This window comes from Oreochromis aureus, linkage group 15 (genome assembly GCF_013358895.1).
Source record: "Oreochromis aureus strain Israel breed Guangdong linkage group 15, ZZ_aureus, whole genome shotgun sequence".
NCBI classification, from domain to species: domain Eukaryota; kingdom Metazoa; phylum Chordata; class Actinopteri; order Cichliformes; family Cichlidae; genus Oreochromis; species Oreochromis aureus.
This window is the reverse complement of record NC_052956.1, coordinates 30,782,060-30,794,087: the sequence shown is the minus strand read 5'-3', so window position 1 is coordinate 30,794,087 and position 12,028 is coordinate 30,782,060. Positions and strand designations below refer to the sequence as shown.

Sequence of the window (12,028 nt, the reverse complement as noted above, 5' to 3'; positions counted from 1 at the left end):
ATTTAAACCTAATTTTTCATGATTTGTTGGATTAACCCACTGAGGTCTGAAATACAACCGGCCATTTTTGACTCCTTTTGAGTTTACGTTTGTATTTCACCTTCAGATTGTTTCATTTTATTTTTTCCCCTTGCCTTGTTTGGTGTCATTCTTTTCAGCTCAACTGAATTTAGTTGTTTTCTTCACTGACATACTGCATTAGTATTACTGATCTGAAGTCACACAAAGAACCTAAAATCCTAGAAGTATTTTTTTACTGTAAAAAAACCACAGACACGTTGGGCAAATTGTTATAACTTGAAATGCAAATATAAAATGTACATTTTGTAAACATATACAACTATTTATCTAAAAATGCAGCCAATACACCTGATGTTTTTTTCATTTTGTATAAGATTTTAAAAATATTACTAAAACTAAAACGAGAGAACAATCAGGTGTCGCAATAAGATGCCCCACAAATTATATGTGCCAGTAAAAAAAAGTTTGTCCACCAGAAGACAGAGGAGAACAGCACAGGGATAAACCTGCAGGCCTGACAACAGGTGGTGTATCACTCCGCTGGTTTTCTACTTAGAAACAGTGTTCGCAAATGTGCCTTTGTGACATTCATTAGTGCCCTCACTGACACACAAAACAAAACGACTACACAACAGAACAACTACACAAGACAACACAACACACTAAGTATACACTCCACACTAAACGTCACAAATCTCCCACATCTAAAACTCTCTCTCTCTCTCTCTCTCTCGCGCTGTCGTTACCGTCACTCCCAAAACTTTTCCCTCTTCCTAAACAACCAAATCCCACATGTTGACTTTTTTTTAAATTGGTCGACATGGTGCATTTTTCCACCAATAGGAAAGAGGTGGCTTTTTCCCTTTCTTTACTGTTTTCGCGCTGTCATTAGAAAACGCTTAAAACACACACACACACACAAAAACGTGACGACAGTATTTAGAAAAAAGCGTGGCTTATACTGTATATATTATCATAACTCTGGATTTACTGGCCTGTAATTAAAATTTAAAAACTTTGAAGTCCAAACTTTCAATGTGGGCTGAAATAGAGACTCAGCGTAGCTGCAGCTTGTTGCTTTGTCAGCTTACATCAGTCATGTGATTTGGAGGTGCAGCGTGTCCGTGGACCACATATCACTCACCTTCCTTCCATTTCCAGAGTGTAACAACCAACCACCTGTGTAAAATCCGAAATTCCCATGGTGTTGTTCAAAATGTGCTCTGGCACAATCATAAACATCGCTTGCTACTGAAAACAAGAAAAAAGCCGGTCCTGCTATGGGCTGAACCATTTGTTACTGGTGCAGGGGGGGAACATTATCCAATATATTCAGTTTTAGCATTTATATTCACTGTTGACTGTAACTACGCTCAAACTGTTAATGCTATATTATTTTAATAAACAACACTGTCATATGCAAAACTGGGGTGGCACTTGGGGTGGCAAGGGATCATTTTAGGGTGGCACTTGCCACCCCATGCCACCCTTCTAGATCCGCCCCTGTTTCAGTCCAGTCTTAAATCGAGCCATTGCAACACCTTTATTCTTTTCTTTTTCAGCCATTCTTTCAGATTTTCTGCTCCACTTGGGATCATTATCATGTTCCATGGCATAATAATTGGTAAGCTTGAGCTGTCAGATAGGTGGCCTCACACATAAACAAGGCCAAATCATCAGCCCTTCACCACTGTTCTGGACAGTCGGTATTGTGCTCATCTCCTTTGTTTGGTTTTCTCCAAACATGGCACTGTGCATTGTGGATAGATAACTTTTACATGTCGGAAAGCTGTGCTGCCATGTTCTTTTTAGATAGAAGAGGTTTACTCCAGGCAACCCTGCCAAACAAGCCACACTTTCTCAGTCTTATTCTGATTTTAAATTAGATTAGAGTGATCTCCCTCTCCTCAGCCACCTCCTCTAGCTTGTCTGGGGGAACACAAAAGCTTTCCCAGGCCAGTCAAGAGATATAATCTCTCCAGTATGTCCTCCACTTTAAAGTTTACTGTGTTGTGTTGTGTTTAGCAATGCTTAGTGCTGAGATGGGACAGTTTTCCAATTTCGTTGTACTATTGTTAGGGCTGCTCAATTAATCGAATTTTAATCTCGATTACGATCTGGGTTTTCAACGATCATTAAAAATGACTGAGCCGATTATTAGGACCTCCCTCGTGCTTTACTCTCGCGCTGCTCCGTGTGGCAAATCGAGCGCACCTCTCTGCGTTTCGACCACGCGTCACAAGAGGACCCGAGGGAAGCTCGGAAAGCTAAGCAGAAGTTATTTGGAGAGGAGAGGATAATGGCTGCTGAAGAAAGAATGCCGTTGGTTGAAAAGAGAGGTAAAACGACTTCAGTGGTGTGGAAACCAATGTCCCCTCTAAGCTGCGCACGTGCGCAATTGCGCACTGCTGGCACGGTCTCTGCGCACAGAAAATCTGCGTTGCGCACAAAAAAAATCTAACCTGAATTGAAATTAAAATTAAAACTTTAACAATTCTGTTTTGCAGTGTTAGTCAGTAAGTGACTGGCTGCTCCTGTATGGGATTAGAACGATGCCACCTTATCCTATAGTCCAGCCCAGGGGTCTGCAACCTTTTACACCCAAAGAGCCATGTTGTGTAGCTTTCTGGATTTTATTCTTATTGGGCTACATATTTATTTATTATACAGGCTATACCAGGGGTCTGCAACCTTTAACACCCATAGAGCCACTTGGACCCGGTTTCCACGCAAAAGAAAACACTGGGAGCCGCAAATACTTTTTGAAATCTAAAATGAAGATAACACCATATATATTGTTTTTTATCTTTATGCTTTGTGTGAACAACTAAGGTGTGTTGCTTATGAAATCCATGAAGTGCTACAGAGAAAATTAAATTATATTTATGTAATCAACACATTTTGAACTCTTAAAGAAATATAACAAAAGGAAAGACACCAACCTGAACTAAAATGATCCATGTAGCAAACAAAAACTGTTGTCAGCCGCCACCCTTATATCGCCTTTGGGCTGTTGGAGCCTTGGCCTGACTCTTAAAAAATAATTGGAAAAAAGCACTATGCTGCTGAAAAATGAAAAATAGATATTTGCAAAATTCTGCCTAAATATGTATTTTACCTGGTTAATGCGTGCGGCGGGGCGTGGTTTGCAGCGCCGCTGCAGGGGAGGCGGACGCACCTGAGCGACACCCGCAATCACGCCTCGCTGCCTTTACGTCTGCGCTATCTGTGCTGTTGTGCTGTTGGTGGTGTATGTCGGGCTGTGAGCTGAAAAGCTACAGCCGGCTGTATGCGTACAGCACAACCGTGTGAAAAGTGCTCAATAAAGAGATGCTCAAAAGCATGTTCATGGAAACATCGTCGGGTCTGCCGTGATTTGTTTACAATGGGACTTCTGCTCCTGAACCTCTGCACACAGTGTCCGCAAATCGGGGCTATACGAAGTCAGTTTACGCAGGACTGTCATCTGTCAGGCGTGAACGGTGTTTGTCTTTAACATAGTTCACGGTGGAGAACAGCTGCTGACGTAATGTGGATCCGAAGATCCATAATTGGCCTACCTGGGGTTGAAAGTCTCGATAAATGCACGGCATTTCGGCACAACACCGGCTTCCGCGAGTGTGACGCTTATTTTGAGCGATGAAAAAATAATAGAATATAATTTTATTGTTATATTTTAATATCACAATAATCTTCCAATTTAGAACTACGAGTTAAAAAGAACTAACATAAATAAAATACACTTCAGCTAAATACTTCTAATTTACTTGCCCAAACCACGCGGAGCCGCAGTATAAGGACTAAAGAGCCGCATGTGCAGTGGCGTGTCTAGAAAATTTTTGTTGGGGGGGCCAGGTAGGGGCACAGATTTGGAGAAGGGTGGCAGATAATGTTAAAAAAAAAAAATCTACCAACCGTTAACCATCATTCAATAACCCTGTAAACCTAATAACTGAATTTGCTTTTGACTCTTATTAGAATGAGGTTTTAACCACTACGGTGCAAAGTTTTTAGATACTGCGTTGATAAAGTACAAGAGATACAATCAGTGCTTTGTCAGTGTTTACTCAGCATTCAAGGACAGCAATGTTTGCATATTATTTTTACTGACATATAGTGCACATATGTTTTGGGCAAAAACATTTTTGAATATTAAAATACAAACATTTTTAACATACAATTGCCAAATTAGCCAATGCAAAACTTTATCTGCCTATTAAAAAAAGAAGATAATCTTCTTACAAACTGGTGTTTGATTTTGAAACAGGGAAAAAGTGAGGAAACAAATGAAAAGACTAACATTTGAATGAAACCTGAAAGCAAGTAAATACTTTCTATGCTGCCTTATGGTAAACTTTGGTAATATTGATGTATAAAGAACAACACTGGCTGATGATGAAATACAGTCAGCTGGCATGGTGACACTGCCAGTATTAACCTGCAGGGCTGGACTGGTACAAAAAATTGGCCATTTTGACCAGAGACTGGCCCACCAGGTATTAAAGCCATAAAGCCTTTGAATGAAAACAAACGCTGTTGTGACAGTGATGTACACTGTCCTTTGGTATATGTATGATTTCTATAAATTTTACGTCAGATAAAAACTTTGTTCGTAAGATTCAGATAATTATTTAATAAAAGCTAGATATTTTAAATGAGAATAAGTAAGAAAAGTATTTCTTTGTGCCCCCCTTTCTCTGTTAATGCCCTACCTGGCCCCCCTGGCAAAACTTTGCTAGATCCGCCCCTGCACAGTTACCAGCTGTCAGCTACGTAGAAAAGGATCCTGGTGTTATTTGTCTCTCAGAAACAGTTCATAACTTCCCTTCAACTCATCCATGTCACCTAAAAGGTAAACCTGTTTCTCCATCACCTGTTCAGCTCTGATGATTCAGTAAGGACATCTCCTGGTTTCATCTGCATGTTTCCCTCTCACCAGATAACCAAACCGATATCATGACCAGCAGCTTTACAGCTGTGGCTCCAGCAAATATCAGCTGATAATAGAAATTATTATTAAAGAAATTCTAACAACAGCTGATCAAGGTTAAACGTGCTGCTGTTGTTTAGCGCAACATCCGCTGGTTTCCTCTTTCTGGCGCAAAGTGGGCGATAAACAAACAAGAGAGAAAAGCCGATCAGCTGATCATTGATCAGTTTCATGATTGAAGTAGCAACAGGAGAGAGAGGGGGAGAGAATGAGAGAAGAAGATGCAGCTGTGCAGCAAAGACACAGAATAACTCCAGCTTTGTGTCTTTTTTTCATTCTAGCTGAAGTCCGGGACAAACTGTTCCTTCTCAGCTCAATACCAAACGTGTAATATTTTCTCTGAATGAGGGACCATGCCACTTTTAAGGAGCCGTTGGCAACTCTACTAACTAACCTTATGAATAAAATAAAGTTAACTATCAGTAACATCACAGCACCCACCCAGCTGTATAGAAACTCCATCATGCTAGCTAGTACGCAGTACGAGTTATTGTAACTAACTGTAAAAAGTCAGCACAACGAAAATAAACTCCACCTAAACTTGGTTTATATCTGACCCAGATAGACTGCAGGTCATAACTTCTTACCTGAAGTTCAGTTCACCTGACACTCGGACTGGCGGCTGCCTCGGGTCTCTCCTCCTCCTGCCTACCCTTCCCTCACCCACCTGCTAGCCGCCGTGGAAGCTCCGCCATGCTCGATGGCCAGTCCAGCTATGTTAAACTGTTAATCTTTCGCCGAAAAACTGTTTTCTGTGGTGCTGTCTTTCGTGCTTGGCTCTCCTACCTTTGCTAACATGATGCTCATAGCGCAGAAGCCGATGCTGCATTCACTTACACTCTGATATCTGAGCTTCACTGTGAAAACATAATCGTACATTTGATATTTCATTGGATTTTATTGTTTTGGCTTCGGGGTGGCACCTGGGGTGGCCAGTCTGGTTGGGGGGGTGGCCTGTGCCCCCCCAGGCCACCCCGCTGGACACGCCACAGCGCATGTGGCTCCGGAGCCGCAGGTTGCCGACCCCTGGTCCAGCCAATAATGCGATTCACATTCGTATATACGCAGCCAATCAACGTCGTTGACAGGCTATGACAGCGTCCTTATGTGCCGACACCGGTGTTTTAGCTAGCAAAGCGGCGTGGTTGATGTGCAGTGAAGCCACATTAATGACAACGTGTACAACCATTGGAGATGTGAGCAGGACAGACGGAACAATTGACGGAAAAAGTGTGGACTTTATACCAGTTTTTAAATTGTGTTGATAGGCCACGTAAAACCCGAGTTATGATAAAAATATATGCAATGTTTGGTTTTCTTCCTGAATACTATCGTTATTTATATTTACTGCGGGAAGAAACGGTAAAAACGGCGTTTTATAAGGAAAACGCTCGAAAGCACTCTCCGCCTGTGAGCAAAAACAAAACCAAAAACCCCCCCACCCTTTCCTAGTGGTCGAAAAAAGTACCATGTCGACCAATCAAAAAATGATATGGCAACGTGGCATCTAGTTGTTAAGAAACGGGGGAAGTTTTAGGAGTGACAGCGGTGTTCTGAGATGTGAGAGATTTGAGACGTTTAGCGCAAATCTTGTGTAGTTAGTGTGTAGTGTAGTCAATAGTTTTGTTGTGTGTGTCAGAACAATGAGGCGACTGCTGAATGTTACAGGTGTTACAGCAGTGATACATCTCCTGTTGTCAGGCCTGCGGGTATCAGGCTGTTGTTCTCCTTTATCTCATAGTGGACAGAAATTATTTTTTGGAGTGGCACAAATAATTTGTGTGGCATCAGATTTGATGCAGAACAGCTGATTGTTCTGTAAATAGTTTGAAATGTTTATTTAAAAACGCCTTGGCTGCATTTAAAAAAATAAATAGCTGCAAAAGCCTTTGTTGTTTGCCAAAGTGAGTTACTTTTTTGAAGAAGTAACTATATAATTAATTGCCCAACATTGGTCATTATAAACTGTATTTTGCAGACAGAGAGTTACAGGACTCTCCCAGACCACAGACTCATAATACAAGTCAGAGCTTTATGTAAAAAAAGAAAGAAAGAAAGTTGTGTTTTCAAAATTGGAGTTCAAGTTATTTTTACTTCCAATAGTGTTAACATACTACACAGGTCATGAACAGGATTTTTTAAATTTTCATTGTAAGTGGGCTAAAGCAGTTAATTAAAAGTAGTCTAACATAAATGTAAATGCTGTAATTTGATTATTTTAATAAACCATGTAACTTGGATGGATTAGATGCTGGCGTGACCACAGTGCACACGTCTGATGTCGCTCACAGTGGTCCAAGGGATCGCTCAGGGAGTTTGTGTGTTCGCTCAGACACATGAAATATTTGAGGGAACATTGGTGGAAACATAATGGGTTCGCGGAGTCAGAGGTGGATCAAATATTGTGCAGTATTTTGAAGTTCACTAAACATAGATGTTTACATTTTTCATTTATTTTTTATATTGCAAACATTTGCACTGTAATCAGTATTTGCACACTATTTTACATTATTTTTTGACAATCTTTAAAGCCATTATTCAATACATTGTTATTGTTAAATAAATATCGTCAAATAATCGAGATCTCAATTTCGGTGAAAATAATCGTGATTATCATTTTTGCCATAATCGAGCAGCCCTAACTATTGTACTAAGTATGACTGTGCAGTGACAATAAAGAGTTATCTTATCTTATGCATTCAACAATTCGTATTTTTCACATGATGCCACATCGTTACAGAAACACTGATCTAAAGATCAGAACTAGGATTATGAGTGTAAAAAGGGCTTAGCCACTTAGTTGAACCACTGTGAATTATGTACAGTACTAGCAAAACAGTAGTGTACAGAATACGCATTGCCTCCTTTTAACTGGTATAATCTATCTAAAACATTACTGATGAATCACTTGAGCCCTGTAAGGCATATATGCTGGTCCTGAAGCTAATTGCAGAATCATTAACAAGCTAATGTTAGGAAGCTTTATTTTTAAACAACAACTTGCATTACATGTATTGCATATAGTATTAGGCTTTTCTGTACTTATTATTTATCAGAAGAAACAGGTTCAAGGTTTAAGTAGAATCAAGCTTTTGCCATTTTTGAGATAAATGAAATAAATCTCACCTTATCCAGCTAGCATTAGCCAATTAGCTGAAGAATTAGCTTTTCTTTTTTGTCCTGACATCCCTTATGAAGAGGAAATTTTGACCCATTCATATGTAAAACAGTTGCATAGCTTTTATAGAGAATATATAAGGGACATTCTTTTTTATGCTTTTGTCCTGGTGAAAGTACTCAAGATATACTTAAAAAACCACCAAAGCGGAGCTCCTGCAATGACTTTGACTGATTAAAAGTGATTAAAATACAACTTTCAGTCTGTCCACACTTCTTTGGTTTTGTACGTATGAGAGGCCGAATATTTGTGGTTTGAAACAGATCCCAAATTGATATGTCTGCACTATGGTTTGATGAAATGTTCAGTAAGGTTGAATGGTGCTCTGCCCTTCAGGGCTTCACACAACTGAAAACTGTGAATAGGAATGCTTGCACTTCGGTGGGTGCTGATAGTGACATCTGAATGTGAATATTGATTTTACTTGGATATGGGTTAGTACTGGCCTACTAACAGTCAACACAGCAGAGGGAAAGATACATTCATCAATAATGAAGTGCAGGTTGACATGCTGTTCTTCAAAGATGTTACTTCTTTTTTAGCCATTAATATCAGATGAATGTAGTACCTGAGGGATCACCAGGTATTCATTACACATGTTCCTGTCCCACTTCGCTTTAGGCTGAGAAAACTGATGCTGCTGCTGACTCACCAGAAATCCCAGGTAGCAGGAGTTAGATTCAGCAGGTCTTTGTCATATCCTTTATGCTCCACCAGATATCTTGCAAAGCTCTCGTAGATAAGCTGTAAACACAAAAAGCACATAACATCACACACTGACGTGTACAGAGAGTGCTACTGAATGCCAAAAATATACAGGTTTGTATTCCAAATTAAGGCTATACTAAAGACATTCCTCATTCTTCTCTGGTGAACATTATTAGCATTTTTTCAACACGTTTTAAACTGGGGGTTTATTTATTCATATCTAAACAATGCTTTTTTTTTCTTAACAAGGTAATACAGACTCATTGCCAAAAAGGGACCCATTATGACCCTGATATAACGAAGAACAACTAGTCATTACTTTTAACTTACTTATAAGGTTTTTTTTTTAATTTACAGCAATAATTATTATAGCATATGACCTGCATGAGTCAGCATAAGCATAGAAACAGCTACATAAAGTATGGGTCCACAAAGGGAACCAATGGATTATAGTGCTCACAGACTCTAAAGACCCCAAGATAACTATAAACCAGAGAGTTCAAGTAATAAGCTTTGTCAGTATTTAAACCTTTCATGTAACACATATCCATATGAATGCATTGTGAATATGAAAGGAAAAATCCACATCACAGCAGCTTTAAGTTAGTTTTCACTGACAGATAATAAACACTAGTCTATTAAAACTGGAAGACATCTTTATCACTGACATATTCATTATGTGATATATGTAAAGAATTGAACTGTGCATATCTGACATTGATGGAAAACAAATGAACTCCAGGCTTTGGTAAGTTCCAGGAAACAGGGATTCAGCAGCCATTTATTTGTCATACGGTGTCACAGGATCCAGCAACACCCTGCGAGTCCACAGTGTTGTCATTATTTACTCTAACGACATCAAATGAAGAAGGGTGTGCAAATATGCTGGCTATCAGCAGGCCTCAGAGGGGACTTAAACACTTAAAGACATGTATGTGTGAGCATCACCGCCGACGTTCACCCCGTGAGTCACGCAGAGTGACTGCAGCAGCGGCAGCATCACATCACATCCAACCTCCCACAGCACACACCAGCGTTTTCACCAGCGAGCCTTGATGCCAGTGAAAAATGCCACAGATGCCCGCTGAGCTCGCTGGCCAGCCACGGGTTCTTTCGATTCCAGATGTGTTGCGAGCCAGCGCCTCGCGGCCACCGTACGGTTGTGTGCGTGTGAAGCTAGCCGCGCGCGCTGCACACTCACCCTGGAGGTCTCTTTCAGATGGTAGCGGCAGAGTGTGTGGTCCAGGTCGAAGCCGATAACGTCGCAGTCCGCAAGGCTGAAGTATTCGCTCATTGTAGCTGAGGCTGGGGGACGCTCCGAAGCACCAACTTGGACACAGCAGCACAAACACTCCGAGTGTGTCAATGTCACCGTGTGACGGCGAGGATGGCTCTGCGCTCTGCAGCCGCTGCGCTCTGCCTGCGCGAAAATAATCCCACTAGCGCGCCTTTTCCTCAACGTAAATGGCTGATCACAGAACGGTTAATGTCAATAAGTTGTCCGCATGGAGGCAGAAGTTTAACTCCTGTGTGCCAGAAGAAGACAAGAGAGCATGCAGTGCTTCCGGGTGTGAAACCGTAATACACAGTGTATAGGTATCGGGTAAATTAGGTAAAAGTCGTCCATCCAGGGCACGCAAAGGCTAATGCCTGCAGTAGTGATCACAGCATCCCATCACGTACATATACCCGCACATGTACAGATTTAATTAGTCTCCAGTTGGAGGCTCTGGGAGTTCGCAAAAATGCACGATTTGTCACACAGAACAGACCAAATTAATCATGTATACACTGTACACAAACAGAAAACAGCAAATGCTTACAGACAACTCAACCTGATAACTCGCGTTAAAGAGAAGTACAAAAAAAACGGGATCAAAAAATAGACAATGTAGAAAAACAAAACATAAATACACAGAACACAAAGAAACTAAAACCACGAACAGATGAAAAAACAAAGAATGAATAAATCTGGAAAACACAAAGTAATACAAACAACATTCATAAAAACATAAAGCTGTTTTTTCTGGTTGCCAGAAAAATAGCTTTAAAGACGATGAAGAATCTGCTGAAGAATCAGCATATATGCAAAAACATACTTCCAGTTGTGCTCCTTCAAAAATAAACACACGCAAACAAAAAGAAGGACAAATCAAGTCTATGAACATGAACAAATGCAGCACAGTTGGCAGATATCTTGAATAGCCTCTAAATCATATGGTCTAAAATCATGTGTTTGTGCATTTATTCTTCCTCTTTGTGACTATTTCCTTTTTTGTTATAAGAACAACCTGAAACCGGAGTGTACTCCACCTTTCACCCTGTGACAGCTGGGACGGGTTCTACTAGCAACACTGAACTGAAGAAGTTAAGAAGATGGATAGATGGGCAATGGCAATGCCAAGGAGCTGTCAGACCACACATAGTACTTTGCAAATTTAAAAGAATGTGAAGACAAAACATACATGAGAGCGGGCTTTGGTTGACTTCTTTTACTCAGTGCTGATACAACCACCGCTGCCAAACCCAACCTTAATTTTATCTGAACAACACACCTGCTTAATTTGTCTTACACAGCTACCACCATCCAAACATCACCTGAAGTCCCCTCTGTGGTAGTTTGCCCTACTGTAGGTGTCACCAGGACCACATTAGGCCATGACACATGCACATGCATTAATCTTACAGTAACCTGTCTTTCAATCTTTAGCTTTTTATTTTGTTCTCAAGAGGAAGCCTCTAATTTTTTAACAGCACACTTTTATAGTTTGTTCCCCATGTGTCGTGGATTTTACAGGACATGTAACATGTTCAATAAGATTAATTTTAAATGTATTGGAGAACCACATTTGGTTTTGATTTATGTTTTCCTATTTTGTATATGTTTTATATTTGACCTTTTTCAAACAGAGTCTCAAAGCATTTTTATTTCAACAGCCCTTATTGCCCTTAATTACAAAATTTAACTATGTTTACCTTTTTCACATTTTCTATAGTTACAAGAGGAAACAAAGGCCAGCAGTTAGAATCAAATCGTAGTGGCCAGTTATTTGGATATGTGTCTGATCTCCATCAGGTGGTCTGGCAGTAGACATGCCACTATAGACATGTAGTGAGTGTGGTAAAGATAA

General features: G+C 40.3%; 1 protein-coding gene across 1 annotated transcript in view; it reads right to left on the bottom strand.

Moving 5' to 3' along the window:
• nt5dc1 (5'-nucleotidase domain containing 1) overlaps positions 1 to 10,480 on the bottom strand; it is a 79,424-nt gene extending 68,944 nt beyond the window's left edge. The window contains exons 1-2 of the mRNA XM_031749316.2: positions 10,099 to 10,480; positions 8,842 to 8,933 (exon numbers count right to left, since the gene is read on the bottom strand). Coding sequence (XP_031605176.1) covers positions 8,842 to 8,933; positions 10,099 to 10,191 — 185 coding nt within the window. The 5' untranslated portion in view covers positions 10,192 to 10,480. The remainder of the gene's footprint in view (positions 1 to 8,841; positions 8,934 to 10,098) is intronic.
• Between the last annotated feature and the right edge of the window lie 1,548 nt (positions 10,481 to 12,028).